Raw genomic sequence first — 21929 nt, forward strand, 5'->3', positions numbered from 1 at the left:
GGATGTCACTCACCCTGCCACTCCCTTGACTGTTAGCCAACTGGCTGTCACAGTACTAGGAGGCTGTGTAGGATTCTCAGTTTCTACTTGGAAATGAAGATTCTACCAGGAATTGGAGAAAAGGATTCCTGAACAGACAGATACTAGCTTTTACTCTGAAATGTACCTAGTGACCTGTTATATTAATCTCCCTCAATGATCTTAGCTACTGTCAAAGTTTCGATTTATTTAAACTAACTGCCCATTTTACAAAAGTGACTTCTGCCCCATAACAAGGAAAAATATTCTCTTTCTTAGTCTGAAACTCCCCAAGATGGACCCTTTTAGAATTTGGCCATTTATGTATGCGTCCAAATCAATCTAAAAGTTGAGTATCTACTTCAATTAAAGTTAGACCTAAAGGTGTTAAATTATCAGGGCATCTGGGTGACTCAGTCGGTTAAGTGCCCGACTTCAGCTCAGGTCAGGATCTCACGGTCCGTGGGTTCAAGCCCCACGTTAGACTGTGCTGACAGCTTGGGAGTCGGGAGTCTGGAGTCTGCTTCAGATTCTGTGTCTCCTTCTCTCTCTGCCCCTTCCTCATTCGTGCTCACTCACTCTCTCTCAAAATAAAAGATGTTAAAAAAAAAAGATGTTGAATTACAAAGCACTCATTACTGAACCCTTGTGTTATCATTAGGATCTAACAAGCCTCCAAACAAGAAAAGTGTAGATACTGATACACCCACCAAACAAAAGCATTCAGCCTAACAAATTGGAGAATGAAAAAAAATTTTCCTTTTTTTCACCTTGTTAATGTTAACTTCTGCATGTAAATAAAAGGTGTGTGCATAAAGAAGGGGAGGATCACTTTCATACATATTATGCAAAGAGGGAAACATTCATCCACAGGTGGGTTTGAACATTTAAAATCAACCTTCAGGTAGTAGTAGTAGGATACCATTAAACATTCATTTTAAAACATGGCAAATAAAAATTATTCTAGGAGTGCTTAATGGATATGGGGTTTCCTTCTGGGGTGATGAAAATCACCACTAGAAAGTGGTGATTCTTGTGTAACATTGTGGATGTACTAAATACTACAGTATTGGAACACTTTAACTGGTTAAAATGGTAAATCTAATGGTTATTACTTTTCCACATTAAAAAAAAATTATCCCAGATAAATGAAAGGTCTATTGTTCAAAAACAGGTGTTAATTTACTTAAGGTACTCATTAAATATGCAAGAAGAGCCTACATTAGGACTTTCCTTGAGGATGGCACAGAGGCATGAGAACCAGGCATGCCACCTATGGCTTGCCTCCAGTTGACATTTGCTACAGAGGCTGCTTCAGGGCATTTTAGAGTTAAAAACTTAAAGTTGTTTTTTTATTTATTTATTTATTTATTTATTTATTTATTTATTTATTTATTTATTTTCTTTAAGGTAAACTCTACTTAGTCAAACTCACGAACCGGAGATCAAGAGTCACATGTTCTACTACCAACTCAGCCAGCCAGTAACCCCATTATACTTTTTCTTTTCCTTCCCACTAATCAACTACTAAAAAGAAGAGACAAGAAAGACACAGCCCTAAGAACTGTCTGTTGTTTCATTAAGCAGAATTTGGCCAGAAGCCTTGACACCTGCATGACTCCAAGGATCCAGCATGGGTAGCTTAGGTTTCACTACTAAAGTTACCCTTTGAAAATAAATATACACATGAATGCAAAATAATTTGGATGGTCTTTCATTTTTCTTCACGATTAAATTCTAAATCCTCTTCTTATAAGAAAGTGATGACAAATTGATTTCAACTTAATTTTTAGGGCAAGAAATTTCCTGGGGGCTATGTCCCTAATTTAGATGTGATACCATAATGAAACATCCTTTTCTGTACTTCTAAATCATATCCCAGCAGAATACCTAGGCTGACACATTACCAAAATCACTGATACAGTCACAGAAACTTCTCCAATCTATTTGGAAAAGAAATGCCCTTTGAATCCACATTTCTTCTAATCAGCTTTGCTACCCCAAGAATAATAGCATTCAGTGGATTTCCCAGCATATAAAATTTGGTCTACTTTGTAACCCCCTTTACATCTACACAGCCTTCGGCATGGAGTGGATTTTAATTAGTTTGAGCAATATAATGACTTATACACGGTGGAAATTCACTTAAGATCCTCACCTACTTCTCTTGGGAATGCTGGTCAACTAATAAAGGACAAACCATTTATCAGTATGAAATCTGCATTTACAAACCTTCTCTTCTGCCTGGACATTTCACCTCCCTGCCCATCTTTGCACACTAGGGATTCACAAATCACATTTGCTAGGAGGGGACGAACTCAGATGAAATGTATATGCCATGTTTTATCTGGCATTGTTATGCCTATAATGATTCCATCTTAAGATGTGAGCTCCTTCAAAGAGGGATTTCAATTCCTTGTCTATAATATACAGTACTTAGCACACAGTAGTTTCTTATACATAATTAAATCATTAGGTACTTTTTGTATTTCATATTCCAGCTTGAAGAAACAGCCAGTTTGAAAGAAAATGACTAGCATCATAAATCATTCTGTGGTGTACAAGAGTCAAGACTGTGAGAAATGATTTTGATATTGTTTCAAATTTAACTTGTATTTTTTTAGAAGTTTATCTATCTATCTATCTATCCATCCATCTATCTGTTTTTAAGTAGGTTTCATGCCCAGTGTGGAGCCCAATGTGGGGCCTGAACTCACAACCCTGAGATCAAGACCTGAGCTGAGATTAATAGTGGGACGTTTAACCGAATGAGCTACCCAGGTGCCCCAATGTTAACTTTTATTTAACAGAAGTTCCATTTCAGCAACAATACATGCAAATCAGATAAAAAACATAGGAAGTTGGATACTACTGTGATTAATTCCATCAAATTTTCCAGTAAGGCTTAAAAAGATTAAGTCAGAAAAGAAAAGAAAAAAAACCAAAACGCTTTTATAGCTATATCAAACCATGGAAAGAAGCCCAGCCTCAAAGGAAAATATCATAGAAAATGATGAACTAAAAACAGGGGATGGTAATAGTCGCTCTCACATAGCCTTAATTATAGTGTTCACTGTTACCAACACTGTAATTCATTAACCTTGTCTCTCATAGGCCTGGTAGAGGCTCAACCACTGTGTGAACTAAATAGATAATTGAATTAAAAAGATTCCCCATCAGATCTACTTTAATATCTCATTAAATTGGGTTTTATCATCAGTTTTTGATTAGTGCAATTGTTCGGGTGACTTTTAATAGCTGATAAAGTTATGAAAATATACACATTTGCCCAATGAGCAGTAAAGGACTGTTCAGAGCACAATTTAAGCACATGTCAGAAATACTTCCTTTCCTGTGGCATTTTAGATGCTTCTTAATGTGTTAACAATAAAGTAGGGTAAAAGAATGAACCCAAATCTTGCACATCTGCCCCTGAAACAACTCACCTCTCCTGGGGCCTGTAACCGGCTGCCTTTCTGTTTTTCCGGCCCAGTCCCTGCTGCAAGGCCAGTGTCTGAGATCCTCACCGTGGTTGGGGTGGAGCTGGCGGTAGTGACCACAGCTGCTGAAGCCACCATGCCCTGGCCAACTTGTTCCAGTGTTTTTCCTGCCTCTTTGTTTTCGGCTCCACCCACCTCTGGGGCCAAAGGTGTCTGACCTGTGGCTGTAGAATATGGAGTGAAAGGTACAGGTGTGTCCCCACCTACAGGCTCATCCTGTACCACCAGAGTCCTGCCGTTTTCTTTGGTGTAAGTGGCAAAGCGAATGTTGCGGTTAATCTGGGGGACAAATGTAGTCGGTGGCTGCTTGGCTCTCTGATCCAGCCCTGGCTCTCCACTGGCATTCCCTCCTTTCCAGGGCCCTCGGCTCGCCTCACCTCCATCGCTCCCATTACTGTCTACTTCACCCCTGTCTCCTTTTAATTTCTTTGATGCAGGGTCACACCCAGAGTCCGAAGCACTTTTCCTCCTCCGGCCATCTTTCCCCTCTATGCTCTCTCTCTTCTTCTTTCCTTTGGAAGATTTTACTGCTTTTAACGTACCCCCCTACAAAACAAAATTCAAAAAAGATTTATTACAAGGAACCTTCCATCCTGTGAAAACCATAAACCATTAGCTCTTTCCCATCTCTAGAAGCAGACAATGAAAGCAGGCAGATTGCTACATTCCAATGCCAGCTCTAAGACATCCCCTTAGTCAGAAAGCTCCAATCTTCCTGTGACTCATTTTACACACATATTCAAGATAAGAGTTACTACAAGTTCACTCACTTGGCAAACCCTCCCCTTAAATAAAATGCTTCCTCAAATGGACTTTTTTGAGGGCTTTAAAAATTTGTGGAATTTCTTTTATAAAACAAGACTGCTATTGCTAGGCTGGGAGCTCAATTGCCCCTTGATGAAAAAAAAAATCTGCTTTCTTTCATATTTTTCTCCTTGTTTGCCTGACAATCGCATTTCAAGTATTGAAATATAAAAATCTCCTCTATCCAGAAGTCACTAAAAAACTGGGGACAACTTAGCAATAAGACGACTAACAGTGGTGAGTCTGTGACCAAAGGAAAAGTGAGCCCAACAAAGACAAGTGTGGATTGCTCTTGTGGACACTATAAATACTCAAACAATTTCCAGAACTTATTTCAAAGTATTAGACACAGGAAAGCAAAAAAGGGAGGCTACCACAGACCATACAGCCAAATCCCGCAGCTTTCCCAATAATTTCAGCCCATTTTATGAAGTCTTACTTATGTCTTATTTGAGAGGCCTAACAACCTTAAAAGGTAGATTAGGAGACATGATTCCTATCTCTGAATAAACTCCTCTCCCGACAAAAGCATGGGGAAAGGGGCTAGGAACACAGTACCATTCTCTCAAACAATCTTTGTGCAGCAAGAACTTATGTCTAGAACATTCTTAGATTGGTATCCCACCATGAAGCAATTTTTTTTTTTTTTTAGCTTTATTCAGTTAACTTTCAGATAGTTTTACTCAAATAACATGTGTTGGGCTGGTAATAAGCTAGTGATATGTAGTTATTTAGCCATTAATATTTACCAACTTCATTAAACTACTCTTAATGCTCTTGAATATTTATAGAATCTTTGAGCAGATCTATATTTTTATTGTAACCATTACTATAGTTATAACTGTAACTTTTTCAAATTTTATATTTCATCTTGCCAGTTCTAGCTTTTGTATTCTCTCTCTTTTTTGCTGCCTTCATTTGCATCTTTTCTCCTTAATTTCCTTCTACTGCTCTTAACCAAACCCAAGATTTACTCCTGTTCCTCCCATACTGTTGGTAGTCTGCTGTGGAAACCACAGATCTTCTATCCAACACATCCGGCCAAGTTGCTGATCTTGGCTCACAGCAACTTCCCTGAAATTATATGTATGTCCTACTTACAGTGAGCTCCTCACATGTGAGTAGATGGCATAAGACACTGAGACTAGTACTCTCCAGCTATATGTGACCAGCTGAATAGTGGCTGGCATGTAAGTAGTAGTTAATGAATGAATGAAATAAGGAAGGGAATGAGAAAGGGGCCCAACACACCCTCAAAGTAAAAAGTGTTTTCAGTCATGTTTATAGTCAAAAGGCATATCCTACTTGTGGCAATATAACATGTAGTGAAAAGCTATTGAATTCAACCCTGATTCTTCTTTTCCTAATTTGATCTTGTTATATCAAGTCAAGAATGACTGGATAAATGTGAAGAAATGTATACTTACTTAGCAGAGGAGTGGCCAAGACAGCAATATTACAGAGATGCTAAGAGACTGTCAGGAATATGTGGATAGATGGCTGTCATACTCAATGTCTTACTGAAGGAAATTCAAACAGGATTCCTGATTGATTTAGGTACTGATTTATTATGTATCTTTATTTGGGTTATGATAATTCTGAATGAACCAAGAGTTGGCCTGGTTCACAGTAATTATGGAGTAATCCACTGTGTGCTGAGCACTGAACTAGGCACCTGTTTGATTTGAGTTTTCTTGGAGTACAAAATTTCAGACTTCTTGGAGCTCACTACCACCTAATGAAAAGAAAAAGAGGATGCATCTTCTCCATTTCTTATTACTCGATGGGTTATAAATATTACTACTGCTTATTACAGCTTTAACTGTCTAGTGTATCTTTCAAATATATCTGTCCTGAATGACTGTAAAAAGAAATTGTTAGGCCATGGATTTTAAAAAGGCTAGGCAATACAGTCATGATTAAAAGGGTTTTCTTAGACTACAACTCCTGCTTGAGACGGTATTTCCCTTAAGTAGATAAGACTGTGGTGAGAGCAAGAAATGTACAGTGGCCAGAATGGAGACCCAAAGGGCATCTATGGATAACACACACATGAGGAATCTGCATAATAAGATAAAGAAAGCTCATGAGTCTCAGAGACTCAGTTGATTACTGTACCTCGCTCTGAGTAGTTGAATTATCCATCAGCATCACATGGATCAGTCTGGGATCTACGGACTTGATCTCACCACTCTAGAGTAGGAGAAGGATAGCAGAAAATATGAAAAAGGGGAGGAAAAAGATTTAAGCCCTGTCCAAAGATATAATTATGTATTTTTTTAATCCATGTAATTATCTATTTCTACTCCCCCAATAGAATGAAAGCTCCATGAAACCAGGAATCCCCGCAATCTCATTCACTGCCAGAATAACAACATCCAAAACAAGGTCTAGAATACAGTAAGCACTCAAATATTTGTTACATGAATGAAAGAATTGAATTCAATGACCAAGTGTCTCTTTTAGAGACGTTAATTTCAAATTCTACATCTCTAAAATCTTCCTATTCTGTACATATCAGAAAGTAAAAACCTACAGAATCAAGTCATTAAAGGAATCACTCTACTAATAAAGAATAAAAGCATTAGGGAGCAGCCAATTTGACAGACATTGTCAGATTTAATGTGCATATCCTATGATCTAGAAATTATATATGTAAAAACTTATTCCAATAAACAATGTGTGGCAGTACACAATGATACCTATTTAAGGATATTCACTGCAGCATTATTTGTATTACTGAAAATAATGGCAATTATGTAAATGTCCACCAATTTTAGATTAAATTAGTTATGACATACCCATTCAGTAGATAAGGCAAATTTCTATGTATAGTTACAAGAAAGATATTGATAATTTACAGTTATGTAAAAAAGGTAAAGAACTATATGTATGGTATAATTCCATTTGTTAATAAAGTATAGTTCATATATATATCACATAAATAGATAACATACAAATATTACACGTACACACAGAAGACATTTGGAAGAATATAAAAAATACATACCAAACTGTTAATGGTGGTTACCACTGAGGGGAGTGATATTTGCCTAAGGGAAGGGGTGGCTTCCAATATATACTTTATATATGTGTATTTTTGAAATTTTAAAATGAAGATTAGTAATTTTTTTGAAAACTCAGTAAAAAATTAAGTAAAATCATTTATGCTTACATTATATGTGGTTAAGAACAACTCTGAAACCAATTCAAAGATAAATACATTTATGTTTGCCTCAAAACACTCATCTAGGGGCGCCTGGGTGGCTCAGTCAGTCAAGCCTATCCAACTTCAGCTCAGGTCATGATCTTGCAGTTCAAGAGTTCAAGCCCCACGTTGGGCTGTGCTGACAGCTCAGAGCCTAGAACCTGCTTCAGATTCTATGTCTCCCTCTCGCTCTCTGCCCCTCCCTCACGCTCTCTTTCTCTCTCTCTCAAAAATAAGTTAAAAAAAACCCATTCATCTATTGTTTTTCTGAGACAATTCTCCAGGTCGCTCTAGATACTGTTCACCGTCCAAAGGGGAGTGGCATAAACATTACAGAAGCAAATGTTAACTGACTAGATTTTAAACTACTAACCTTTATGGATATGATAAAATAATGATAATTCTACTTCACATTTTTACACTGTTTTACAGAGTGCAAAGCACTTTCAGATCTACTATCCCAGTTCCCAAAACAGTGCTGAGGTGGGGCTGGGGGATTACCTAATTATCTCTTAATTTACAAATGACAGCAAAGAGGTTAAGAAAGTTGAATAGCCTTTCTCAAGATCATACAGTCATTAAGTGAAAGAGCTGGAGACAGAACCTAAGTCTTCTTACATATAGCTAAATGCTCCCTTTCTCTACACCACCCTCTGTAAGAGGATGGATGAATCGTAAAGGAAATAACCCCAAACCTCACCTCAGTTACAGACACTTCCATAAGACGGGTGATGGAGTCTTGATGGCTTACAACACCACAGAGCCAACTTTCTTCCCCCTCTGGCTGGTATACTTTGACCCTGTGACCTTGAACACTGTAGGGACCTACAGGAGAGATCAGTCAGTACTGAAAATGTTTGGCAAAGTTATAATTCATGGTTCTTTCTAAAAGCAGAAAGAAAACTTTGGTGTAAATATTTAGCACTTTCAGTTCTCTTGTATAGAGCTGAATAAAATGGTTATTAAGCCACTTAAAAACAAAATAATTTTTCCTCATGATCTTTGTAAATTCTATGTGGAGATTCTGTAGCATTCCAAATCTGATTTCACCCTATCTGAAACTTCCAATTCTAGAAGGAATAGAAGGAAGACAAAACTTACAAACAAAAACTACAGGTAGTAAGAAAATTTATCAGACATATCTCATCTGATATACACATATTAAAAAAATGGGAGGTCAGTGGGGCGCCTGCGTGGCCCAGTTGGTTGAGTGTCCAACTTTTCATTTCAGTTCAGGTCATGATCTCACAGTTCGTGGGATCGAGCCCTAAGTCCAGCTCTGCCCTAACAGTGCAGAGCCTGCTTGGGATTCTCATTCTCTCTCTCTCTCTCTCTCTCTCTCTCTCTCTCTCTCTCTCTCTCTCTCTCTCTCCCTCCCTCCCTCCCTCCCTCCCTCCCTCCCTTCTCCCTCTCTCCCTCTCTCCCTCTCCCACTCTGCCCCTCCTTGGCTGGCGCGCTCTTTCTTGCTGTCAAAATAAATAAAAAATTAAAAACAACAAAAAAGGGAGGTCAGTAAGTTGAACATACTATTTTGTCATGTGACCATAGGAATGTTAGATAACCATCTGTACTCTGCTGACTTTCAATAGCAATAGGTGGAGAGTTCCATTTATGAAGTCTCCAGCCTCTGCACTAGTAATAGTCTGAACAAACATAGCACCTGCCTTCCTAGGAAAACAAAGTTCTAAAGATATTACTTTATCAGCAGGTAATGTTAACCTGCAATTTCATTTGCCCTCCAAGAAGGACAGTTTCTCTCCTCTGCATTATCTCATACATTTGAGACTATATAGTTAAGTCATCACTTATTTTAAATTATTATTATCTCTCACAACTATAATGAAGCTTCCTCAATGTTTCTCTATGTATCCACATACATATTCACTTCTCATTCTGTCCAGTTTTCTTCTATCAAGTTTTTCTCACATTCTTTCCTCCTTCATATCTTTCCTTGACCATTAAACATCACTTTATGCTGATACTCTCCTTCTCCAAATAAGCCAGTTTTCCTACTTTTACCCATTCAGATTCAGTTTGACAAAGAGAACCAAGGACCCTGTTTCACTGAAAATCATTATTTTCAAGAGGCTCAGAAAAAAAGAGGAGTAGATGCACAACACGAAGGGAAGGATAAATATTCTTTATGTAGACTTTTGGGCAAAATCTGTATCTGAACTGGAAACAGCTAAGGATTCTTTTGTTTTAATTCTTAAAAAAAATAACATGTTGTTAATGTGAATGAGTCTGTGGATACCTTCTTTTATAAACATGTACCTTGCACTCTAGGTTGTTATTTATGTTACTGGTCTTTTTAGTCATTAGGAATCTCACAGACACTGAGCTCAATAAGGGCTGAGGTTTTCTAGCTCTAGTTCCTTAACATTGTGTTTAGTACAAGATTTGTCCTTGGTAACTATTTAGGAAATGGAAAACAAAACAAAACAAAACTCACAACAAAACTGGATATTATGAAATGTAATTTAAAGAGGTAACTGGGGTCTGAGTGAGATTCTATTTTTCCCATCTATTCTAGAGATCTTGCTAACTGGAAATACTCTGGACTCTACCCACAGGAAGAAACACAAATGTTTAGAGTTGCATGGTGTCTTTCCCATACTATCACTTCAACACTGACCACATACCTGATTCAGGATTCAAGGACAGAAGACTGCTTGTTCTTACCTCGACTGAATATCTCTTGTAGCTTCTGGTCACTGATCAAAGCATTAACTGTTTCTCTCAGTGCAGCATGTTCCAAAAGAATCTGGTTTTGGCTATCTGTTCCCATCTGGTAAAGACAAACAAAGAAAACAACCGAATATTAAAATAAATAGCAATATCTAACCAGGTGAGAAAATCATACCCTTGAGGAGCTCTATACTGACAGTGCCAAAGAATGTTTTTTTTTGTTTTGTTTTGTTTTTGCTTGTTTTTTTAAATTTATTTTGAGGGAAAGAAAGAAAGAGAGCGTGAGCAGGGGTAGAGGGAGAAAGAGAATCCCACGCAGGCCCCGCGCTGCTAGCACAGAGCCAGATGCGGCTCAAACTCACAAAACTGTGAGATCATGATCTGAGCCAAAATCAAGAGTCAGATGCTCAGCCAAGTGAGCCACCCAGGCGCCCCACCAAAGAATGTTCTGTAGAACCCTAGTCTCATGAGATGTTCTGCAAAAAATGATGCTCGGATCATTTAATTATAGGAAATACTATATACCCTATCTTTCTATATGTTGTAGCAGATGAAAGGCTCTGACAAGACATGTAAAAAAAAATTTGTTTAGGTTTCTCATACATATATGACCACAAAATATTTTATTCCATGTAAATCTTTTGGTATATGTTGATACTTATTCAACACTTACTGAGTGCCTACTCATATAAACACTAAGATTGCAAAGATGAATAAAGTAAGGGTGGTGAGAGGGAGTGAGGCCGAAAGAGAAAGGAAGACATATCAACAAAGAAATCATCACTAATATTTCACACAACACAGTTAAGGAAATACTGTTCTTGGCTGCCTCAATAAGACAGCAAAACTTAGAAGTTTCCTAATTTTTAGCCTTCAGACAATAAATCTTACAAGTGAGAAATAAATATTACCATCCCAAAATTTTCAAACTCTAACTCAGATGCTAGTTTGTTTAAACTACTAATTTTACCCCTTTTCTTTCTAAGTAGAGATACGCCTAAGCTCTTTAATATTTAATGCTGCTTGGAATAAGCCCAAACTCCCAGCCTCTCTGCCACTGACCTAAGTATAGGCCCCCTCAAGTTATACAAGCAGCCACCTCTGTGAAACCACCTTCTGAGGAGACCCTTAGAATTGTGGTCTTTGGGGCACCTGGGTGGCTCAATCAGTTAAGCATCCAACTTTGGCTCAGGTCATGATCTCACAGTTCATGAGTTTGAGCCCCATGTCAGGCTCTATGTTGACAGCTCAGAGCCTAGAGCCTGCTTCAGATTCTGTATCTATCCCTCTCTGCCCCTCCCCTGCTTGCTCGCATGCACTCTCTCTCTCTCTCTCTAAGAAATAAAATGAAAACATTAAAAAAAATAATAATAATAATAAAAAGAATTGTGGTCTTAAGTCATAAGTGGTTTCAAGGTAGGGTGGGGTGTGCTGAAGAGGAAACAAGTCTCAGCCACTGAATGGACTTTCAAGGTAGCAGAAAAGCTTTAAAATGCACAGGGAATTAATGGAAGCACTTGTTTCAATACTAAAAGAAAAGGGGAAACATATTTATAATCAACAAACAAATTAGCAAGGAGGGAAATAAGTTTAGGACTAGAGGAAGTACTAAGTACCTGAAATAGATGCAATCCATTAGCATCTGACAGGAAACGAAGCTCTCGATCCAAAAGGTATTCAACTGGAACCACAGAACCCAAACCAAGTTTATCTACTAGGGGAGTGAAAGTCTGTGAAACAGAAATGACAAGAAATTGATTAGAACTTGGAAAAGAAAATAGGTAACAATTCATCCACATCTCTAACTTCAGAGACAGTATCCATCATTAATATACCTTTCACCCCAGTAAATACAGATAAACTAAAGCATAAAACATTCCCAACTCATCATCTACCCCACAAATAATCATAGGAAGCAACTAGAGCAGAAACTCAGCCCAATACTCCTATTTACAGCTGAAAAGGACACAAAGAATAAGAAATTCCCAATTCCCTCTAGGGATCTAAGTAATCTTGCCAGGCTTCAAGAGGGCTAAATTACAGTAAATTCCCAAAATAAAGACTTACAACATTATCGTCTCCAGAACTCCTAAAATCTTTGGAAGATATGTAAAATAATCACTGGTATAAATGCTCATGGGTGAATTCATATTGCTGTCTCATAAATGAATAGCCTATAAAAGTCACCCGGGGCCCATGTCCATTTGAGCTTCTTCCAAAAGTTCAATTGGAAATGGACTTAAAAACAAACAAAAAAGGGGGTGCCTGGGTGGCTACATCGGTTAAGTATCCAACTTCGGCTCAGGTCATGATCTCATGGTTCGTGCCCTGAGTCGGGCTCTGTGCTGACAGCTCAGAGCCTAGAGCCTGCTTCAGATTCTGTGTCTCCCTCTCTCTGTCCCTCCCCAACTCATACTCTCTCTTTCAAAAATGAATAAACTGGAAAAAAAAAAAATGAAAAAGGAGAGTATAGTAAATGATGTTACATATAATCAATTAAGTAGAAAATTTGCTTTGAATATTATTTATTTGATCTGGTTAGCCATAGAAGTAGGTTTTTTTTTAAATGTAGCCATTTATGCCTTTACTTTGCTAAAAGGATAGAAACAAAAGGATACTCTCAGAATTAAATTTATGGCATTATTTTGTCAAACTTCAGAAAACAAAACTTAATAATAATAATAATAAAGCACAAACAACAAAAGCAAAAATAAATAAGTGGGGCTATAACAAACTAAAAAGTTTATGCATAGCAAAAAAATGATCAGCAAAATGAAAAGGCAACGTAAGGAATGAGAGAAAATATTTGCAAATCATGTATCACACAAGAGGTTAATATCCAAATACATATATAAGAAACTCATACAACTCAAAAGCAAAAGACCAAATAATCTGACTTTAAAAATGGGCAAATCACCCTAAATAGACATTTTTCCTAAGAAAATATACAAATGGCCAATAGGTATATAAAAACGGGTGAACAACACTAATTATTAGGGAAATGCAAATCAATACCACAAGAAGCCATCACTTCACACCTGTTAGAAGACATATCATCAAAGACAATAAAATAAGGGCTGGCAAGGATGCAGAGAAAAGCAAACCCTTGTGCAGTTGGTGGGACTATAAATTGGTGCAGCCACCATAGAAAACAGTGTGGAGGCTCCTCAAAAAATTAAGAGCAGAACTACCATATGATGCAGCAATCCCACTTCTGAGTATGTATCTGAAGAAAATGAAATCACCATTTCAAAGGATTATCTGCACACCCACATTCACTGCAGTGTTATTCACAACAGCTAAGATATGGAAACAACCTAAGCCTCCAGTGATGGACGGATACGGGGAATGATGTGAGGTGTATGTGCATGCACGTGCACGCGCGCGCGCACATACACACACACACACACACACACACAGAGAAATATTATTCAGTCATAAAAAAGGAGGAAATCCGGGGTGCCTGGGTGGCTCAATTGGTTGGATGTCTGACTTCGGCTTGGGTCATGATCTCATGGTTTGTGAGTTAGAGCCCCATGTAGGGATCTGTGCTGACAGCTCAGAGCCTGGAGCCTGCTTCAGATTCTGTGTCTCCCACTCTCTTTGTCCCTCCCCCACATGCTCTCTGTCTTTCTCTCTCTCTCAAAGATAAATAAACATTAAAAAAAAAAAAAATTAAAAAAAAAAAGAGGAGGAAATCCTGCCATTTACAACATGGATAAAACCTGAGGGCATTAAACTAAGTGAAGTAAGTCACATATGCAAATGAAATACTATATGATTTCACTTACGTGTGAAAAAAAAAAAAGAACACCTAGAGTAGATCTACAGTTCCTATGCGTGTGGGCAGTGGGGAATGTGAAATGTGGTGAATGTGGTCAAAAGGTACAAACTTCAGTTATAAGTTCTGGGGTTCTAACATACAGCATGGTGACTATAGTTAACAATGATGTGGGGCGCCTGAGCAGCTAGGTTGGCTAGGTCCTCCCCCTCTCAAAAAGAAATAATTAAATGTTATTAATTAAACATAATTAAACATTAAAAAAACAATAACATATACTTAAAAGTTGCTAAGAAAGTAAATCTTTTCTTTCTTTTTTTTTTAAGTTTATTTTGAGAGAGACAGAGAATGCAAATGGGGGGGGGGGTGGTCAGAGAGAGAGGGAGAATCCCAAGCAGGCTCCATGATGTCAGCACAGAGTCCATTGCAGGGCTCGAACTCACAAACTATGAGAACAGGACCTGAGCCGAAAACAAGAGTCAGATGCTCAACTGACTGAGCCACCCAGGCACCCCAGAAACTAAATCTTAAAAGTTCTTACCACATACACACAAAATGTTAACTCTGTGAACAGTGGATGTGTTAACTAACTTTATTGTGGTAATCATTTCACAATATATATCAAATTATTATATTGTTACAAACTTGCACAATGTTATATGTCAATTTTACCTCAGTAAGGCTGGGGAAAAAAATAAGAGTTCTTATGGAAAGAAAAGGCTTTAAGGATTACAAACATTGTTTCACAACCTTACATGAGAAAACACTAAGGTGAAAAAATTCTTTAGAAATAAAAGTATCAGGGGCGCCTGGGTGGCTCAGTCGGTTGGGCGGCCGACTTCGGGTCAGGTCATGATCTCGCGGTCCGTGAGTTCGAGCCCCGCGTCGGGCTCTGTGCTGACCCGCTAAGAGCCTGGAGCCTGTTTCGGATTCTGTGTCTCCCTCTCTCTCTGACCCTCCCCGTTCATGCTCTGTCTCTCTCTGTCTCAAAAATAAATAAACGTTAAAAAAAAAAAATTTTTTTAAAATAAAAGTATCAAATATTATCGAATACAGTACTGGCACAAAAAAAGACATAGAGATCAACAGAACAGAATAAACAGCCCAGAAACAAACCCATGCTTATAGCTTATATGATCAATTAATCTCTGAGACAGGACACAAGACTATACAATGACAAAAAGACAGTCTCTTCAACAAATGGTGCCGGGAAAACTGGACAGCTACATGCAAAAGAATGAAACTGGACCCCTCTCTTACAACATATACAAAAATAAACATCTAAAGGTAAGACCTGGAACCATAAAACTCCTAAAAGAAAAACAAGGCAGTATTTTGTAGACATTGGTCATACAAACATTTTTCTCAATACATCTCAGCAAGGGAAACAAAAGCAAAAATAAACTATTGGGATTACATCAAAATAAAAAGCTTTTGCACAGCAAAGTAAACCACCCAAAAAATGACATGGCAACCTACTGTATGGGAGAAGATACATAGAGAATGATATACTTGATAAGGGGTTAATATATGTAACACCAACAACTGTCCAAATAATCCAGTTAAAAATGGGCAGAGGACCTGAACAGACACTTTTCCAGAGAAGACATGTAAATAGCCAACAGGTGCATAAAAAGATGCTCAACACCACAAATCATCAGGTGAATGTACATCAAAACCACAAGATACCACCTCACATCTATCTGAATGGAGAGTATCAAAAAGTGTTGGGTTGGAGGTGGAGAACAAAAACTCTCCTGCACTGTTGGTGGGAAGGTAAATTAGTGTAACCATTTACACTAATGGCAAATAGTATGGAAGGTCTTCAAAAAATTAAAAGTAGAATTACCATATGATCCAAGAATTCCACAACTAGGTGTTTACCCAAAGAAAACAAAAACACAAATTTAAAAAGATACATGCACCCCTATGTTTCCTGCAGCATTATTTACAACAGGCAAGACATGGAAGCAATTCAAAGGTCTATCCATAACTGAATAAAGAACACACACACACACACACACACACACACACAGAAATATTATTCATTCATTAAAAAAAAAGAATGAGATCTTGCCATATGCAACAGCATGAATGGACTCAGAGGGTATAATGCTAAGTGAAATAAGTCACAGAAAAACAAATGCCATATGATTTCACATATATGTGGATTTTTTTTTTTAACTGTTAATTTATTTGGAAAAGAGTGAGAGAGAGAGCACACATGCGAGCGTGCCAAGATGGGTAGGGGCAGGGAGAAAGGGAGAGAGAGGATCCCAAGCAGGCTCCACACTATCAGGGCAGAGTCCAGCACAGGGCTTGATCTCCTGACCAGTGAGATCATGACCTGAGCTGAAATCAAGAGCTGGATGCTTAAATCGATTGAGCTACTCAGGCACTCCACATTTGTGGAATGTAAGAAACAAAATAAATGAACAAAGAAAGAGACAAAAACCCCACACTCTTTAATACAGAGAACTGGTGGTTGCCAGAGGGGAGATGGGTGGGGCCATGAGTGAAATAAAGAGGATTAAATTTATGGCATTATTTTGTCAAACTTCAGAAATATTTATCACTACGAGCACTGACTAATGAATAGAATTGTTGAATCATTATACTGTACACCTAAAACTAATATAAACACTGTATGTTAATTATATTTCAAAAACACAAAACAAGTTCAGAAAACACAGTTGAAAAGATCTCCCACTTTCTGCTTCAGTAGCATCAGAATAAAAGTATGCTAGGAATATACATGCTTTGGGAACTCTAAAGAGTTCAGCTATTTTTTAAAAAATATTTATTATTCTTGAGAGATCTACAGAGCACGAGCAGGGGAGGGGCAGAGAGAGAGGGAGACAGAGAATCTGAAGCAGGCTCCAGGCCAATCTGACCTGTCAGCACAGAGCCCGACGTGGGGCTTGAACCCACAGACCGTGAAATCGTGACCTGAGATGAAGTCAGACACCTAACTGAGTAGCCACCCAGGCACCCCAGGAGTTCAGCTATTGGATAAATACCATAGTTACAGTTATAGTACAGGAGTAAAGCTCAAATATGTTCGTAGGCAGTAAGTCACTCACCAGGGCTGGCCACTGTGCAATTGAGACTCGAGTACCCTGGACAAGGACTGGGTCCTTCCGGGGTGCCCACACCAGAGACCCTTCCAGCAGAAGCACAATAACTTCTTCAGCATGAACTTTAACCCAGGAGTGCTGCTTCCAGTTACAGCCATCAAATTCTACAAAGATCTGCAAAAAGAGATAAAAAGGAGTTTGGAGGTCACATTTGGAAAAATCCCACATTATAATATATAAACAGACATAAACTGTGACTAGGAAAAATTCTAATTTGTTTTTAAGTCCTTTTGATGAATTTCAATAAAAATCCATCTTATTTCAGAGCAAGGAAGCTGATCTCAGCTTCACTCTGAAAAGGGTAGCAGAGTTAAGGGGGCACATCCACAGTTAGCAATTTTTAGCTGTTATCCTATTGAAATTTGTAACTCTTGGTTTCCAATTTACATCTATGCACACCAGCTAGGGGCCTACTATGTATGAGACACCATGCTAGGTTCAGAAATAAAGAAATCTAGCACATTTCCTGGTCTTTTTTTAAATTTATTTATTAAAAAAAAATTTTTTTTTAACGTTTATTTATTTTTGAGACAGAGAGAGACAGAGCATGAACAGGGGAGGGGCAGAGAGAGAGGGAGACACAGAATCTGAAACAGGCTCCAGGCTCTGAGCTGTCAGCACAGAGCCCAACACGGGGCTTGAACTCACGGACCGTGAGATCATGACCTGAGCTGAAGTCGGACACTTAACCGACCAAGCCACCCAGGCGCCCCACACATTTCCTGGTCTTAAGGAGCTCATAGTCTAACAGGTTAGAGAGAAATTCTTTACACTTGTACTGAATATGACAGAAATTTTTTTTAAATGTTTATTTTTTTTTGAGAGCGTGCAAGCAGGGGAGGGGTAGAAAGAGGGGGACAGAGGTCCAAAGCAGGCTCTGTACTGACAGCAGTGACCTTGATGCAAGGCTTGAACTTGCAAACCTTGAAATCATGACCTGAACAGAAGTCGGATTCTCAACTGAGCCACCCAGGCACCCGAGTGAACTTCTTTGAGGAATTTTTTTGAATAGGTGATATATCAACATGATATAAAATTCAAAGGATGAACACCAAAAAAAAAAGGTTCCTTCCCAGTTCTGCATGTGGATTTTTTAACTGCTCCTGCCAGGAGTGATCTCATACCTGTTAGAAGAGGCATGCTGTCAACATCAACAATACTTCGCTTCCTCCCAGCAGAGATACTCTACTTTTTGAGATATAGTTACATAGACAGTGCAGAAAGTTTTAAAAAGTGATTCAGATTAAACAAAACTTCATTTTTCTTTTATTTCATTTTATTTTACTTTAGAGAGAGAGAGACAGTGCGAGAGGGGGAGAGGGGGAGAGGGGCAGAGGGAGAGAGCTCCACACTGAGTGTGGAGCCTGACGCAGGGCTTGATACCACATCCCAGGAATCATGACCTGAGCCAAAATCAAGAGTCGGACACTCAACCTACTGAGCCACCCAGGCACCCCTAAACCACATTTTTCTTTTTTTTTTTTAATTTTACTTTTTAAAAAATATTTATTTTTGAAAGAGACAGAGAGAGAAAGTACACCCGCAGGAGGAGGGAAGAGGCAGAAAGAGTGACACACAGAGGATCCGAAGTGGGCTTCATGCTAACAGCAGAGAGCCCAGTTTAGGGCTTGAACTCCTGAACTGTGAGGTCATGAACTGAGCCGAAGACAGCCACTTAACCGACTGAGCCACCCAGGTACTCCAAAACTACATTTTTCTAGTAACTAGTATGCTTAGGTTTGGCTTTTCTGTATAAATTCTGACTTCTGAGTATGTTTCACATGCAGCATAAAGAGCAAGACATATGCATACAGGTATCAATAGTTAGCATAGAAACACCCAGGACTTAAATTATAGCTGGTGATAGAAAGACTATTTTATTCATAGCCCCTTCATTTTCATAGAATTTTAGTTGGTTTTTGAGAAACACATGCAATAAAATGACAAAATACAAATGAAAAAAAAAAAAATCAAGGCCAAGCAAACTACAACAAGAAGTTACTATGAAAGTGTAAAAGGGAAAACTTAAGCTGGCCACGAGGATCTATACAGCTGTATGACTGAGTGATACATGTGCCTCTGAGCTTCCTAAAGGCCAATTTGAAAATGAGGTTAGTTGCATAGTTTCCACTGTCAGCATCTTTTTTTTTAAAATTTTTTGGTAATGTTTATTTATTTAAAATCGAGAGAGAAGAAGATAGAGTGTAAGCGGGGGAGGGGCAGAGAGAGAGGGGGAGACACAGAATCCCAAGCAGGCTCCAAACTCAGCTGTCAGCACAGAGCCTGACCCCGGATCTGAACTCATGAACTGCGAGGTCATAACCTGAGCCAAAGTTGGATGCTGAACAGACTGAACCACCCAGGTGCCTGGTTTTTTGTTGTTGTTTTTTAATTAAACTCTACACCCAACATGGGGCTTGAACTTACATGCTCTACCAACTGGAGGAGCCAGGAGCTCCTCCCACGGTCTAAAAGGAAACAAAGTAATTACTCAGGGAAGCAACGCTTTTCCAACCTCTTGGCACAATAAGAAATTTCTCACACGAAGCTTCCAGTACATGTATGTACTGTTATTTTTAAAATATGTGTAGATGATACAATGAATAAAATTCAAATCCATTAAAATTGTTACTGAGTTCATATCAGCCTTTCATGGTATACATGTTCTCATCTATTCAACATAAAAATTAAAGGTAAAATTAAATGAAAATCTAGGATACTTATATTCACAAAGTGTGAAAGCACTGTGCAGTAGCCTAGTGTTAGGCTTAATCTCTTCACAGTCAATGCATACTTGTGAATGTGGAGTGCGTTGCTGAAAAGTTATCCCAGAAATCAAATACACTATATAAAGCTCCAGTTTTATTATTGTAATATACCAAGCTTCACTTCTGATTAAACACACATATATATATCCACCCACACACACACAGTGGGGAAACAAGGTTCAGAAACGAGAAGCACCATTTTTACTGAGAAAGAGGAGAACAATGAATTGCAATATATTTAATACATGAATGGGCTCACTCATATATACATAAATGTTCCAAGGGAATAAGACACAACTTCAAATAACTTGCAGACCATTGGAAAGAGATAATCAAACTTATACTTATGTGCAGACTCAGGCACCAAGAAAGGTAGTAGCAGCATAATAAACACAGGTTGGGGCTTATGTTCCAGGAGACTTGAATTTGAGTACCAGCTCCACACTATTAAAAAAAATTTTTTTTTAATGATGGGGCACCTGGGTGGCTCAGTCGGTTAAGCGGCCGACTTCGCTCAGGTCATGATCTTGCGGTCTGTGAGTTCGAGCCCCACGTCGGACTCTGTGCTGACGGCTCAGAGCCTGGAGCCTGTTTCAGATTCTGTGTCTCCCTCTGTCTCTGACCCTCCCCCATTCATGCTCTGTCTCTCTGTCTCAAAAATAAATACATGTTTTAAAAAAAATTTAAAAAAAATTTTTTTAATGTTTATTTATGTATTTATTTTTTAATTTTTTTTTCAACGTTTTTTAATTTATTTTTGGGACAGAGAGAGACAGAGCATGAACGGGGGAGGGGCAGAGAGAGAGGGAGACACAGAATTGGAAACAGGCTCCAGGCTCCAAGCCATCAGCCCAGAGCCTGACGCGGGGCTCGAACTCACAGACCGCGAGATCGTGACCTGGCTGAAGTCAGACGCTTAACCGACTGCGCCACCCAGGCGCCCCAATGTTTATTTATTTTTGAGAGAGAGAGAGAGAGAGAGAGAGCGAGCAGGGGAGGGGCAGAGAGAGAGGGAGACACACCAGTTGAAGTAGGCTCCAGGCTCTGAGCTGTCAGCACAGAGCCCAACACAGGGCTCGAACCCACCAACCGCGAGATCATGACCTGAGCTGAAGTTGGACGCTCAACCGACTGAACCACCCAGGCACCCTGAGGTCTACTCTATTAACCCCAAAACTTGGACAAGTCACTCTTCCCTCCTCAAGTTTTGGTTTTCTCCCCTGTGATAAGACACACTTGTCTTGCTTATCTCAAAGATTGGTTGTGAAGTTCAAATAAAGTAATGGATTCAAAAGCATAATATGCCATAAAATAAGGAGAAATAAAGTAAAAAAATCAAGTACGGGGCATGTTCAGAGGCAGGAGAGATCACTTTAAGGGTGCAGAGGGGACTGATATGGGCAGAGCCCCCTACCCCCCCCCCCCCCCGCAAAAAGTCCACTTAAGTTCTAGGATGGCCAGGAGCTATATAAGCAGACTGTGGGGGAAGGAGTGAGAGATGAGGCTTAAAAAAAAACAAAGTCAACGTGGCAAACCTTGAATACTGGGATAAAAAAATTGAGGCTTCATCTAGCTGCCAATGGGAGGGGTGTGTATACGTGTGCATGCACACAAGTGTTATTAAAGGGTTTCTAAGTGAGGTCAAGATATGAACAGAGTAGTTGGTTTTAAGGAAATTCAGCTACTAACCAGTGGATACAGACAGACTGGAGTTGGGGGAAGGTTATAGGGAGTATTCTTACATGACCTAGAGTGAGAGCAGTGAGACTAGGAAGAAAAGTGACTTGTGGTTGTTAAGAATCATCAAGCTTGATGAATGGCTGGATAAAAGGATAAAGGAAAATTTAAAAATGACTTGGATTTTGAACCAGAGTGATACCATTACATAACTGATATCAAGAGGAGGAGATGGCTGGAGGACAGACAAGACCTTGCACAGCATGAAAAGTAGCATGGAGTATTAAATGCCCTGGCTGAGTCTGACCCTGAGTACGCTACCAGGCATCACTCAGAAAACCAGAGGCT

General features: G+C 38.9%; 1 protein-coding gene across 2 annotated transcripts in view; it reads right to left on the reverse strand.

Annotated features, from left to right (window-relative positions):
- KDM3B (lysine demethylase 3B) overlaps positions 1–21929 on the reverse strand; it is a 70970-nt gene that overhangs the window by 37044 nt on the left and 11997 nt on the right. The window contains exons 2-7 of one of the 2 annotated variants that reach the window (XM_058735353.1): positions 17083–17250; positions 11835–11948; positions 10213–10318; positions 8231–8355; positions 6441–6515; positions 3465–4064 (exon numbers count right to left, since the gene is read on the reverse strand). In XM_058735353.1, coding sequence (XP_058591336.1) covers positions 3465–4064; positions 6441–6515; positions 8231–8355; positions 10213–10318; positions 11835–11948; positions 17083–17250 — 1188 coding nt within the window. The remainder of the gene's footprint in view (positions 1–3464; positions 4065–6440; positions 6516–8230; positions 8356–10212; positions 10319–11834; positions 11949–17082; positions 17251–21929) is intronic. The other variant, XM_058735359.1, reaches the window with a different exon arrangement.

This window comes from Neofelis nebulosa, chromosome 1 (genome assembly GCF_028018385.1).
Source record: "Neofelis nebulosa isolate mNeoNeb1 chromosome 1, mNeoNeb1.pri, whole genome shotgun sequence".
NCBI classification, from domain to species: Eukaryota; Metazoa; Chordata; class Mammalia; order Carnivora; family Felidae; genus Neofelis; species Neofelis nebulosa.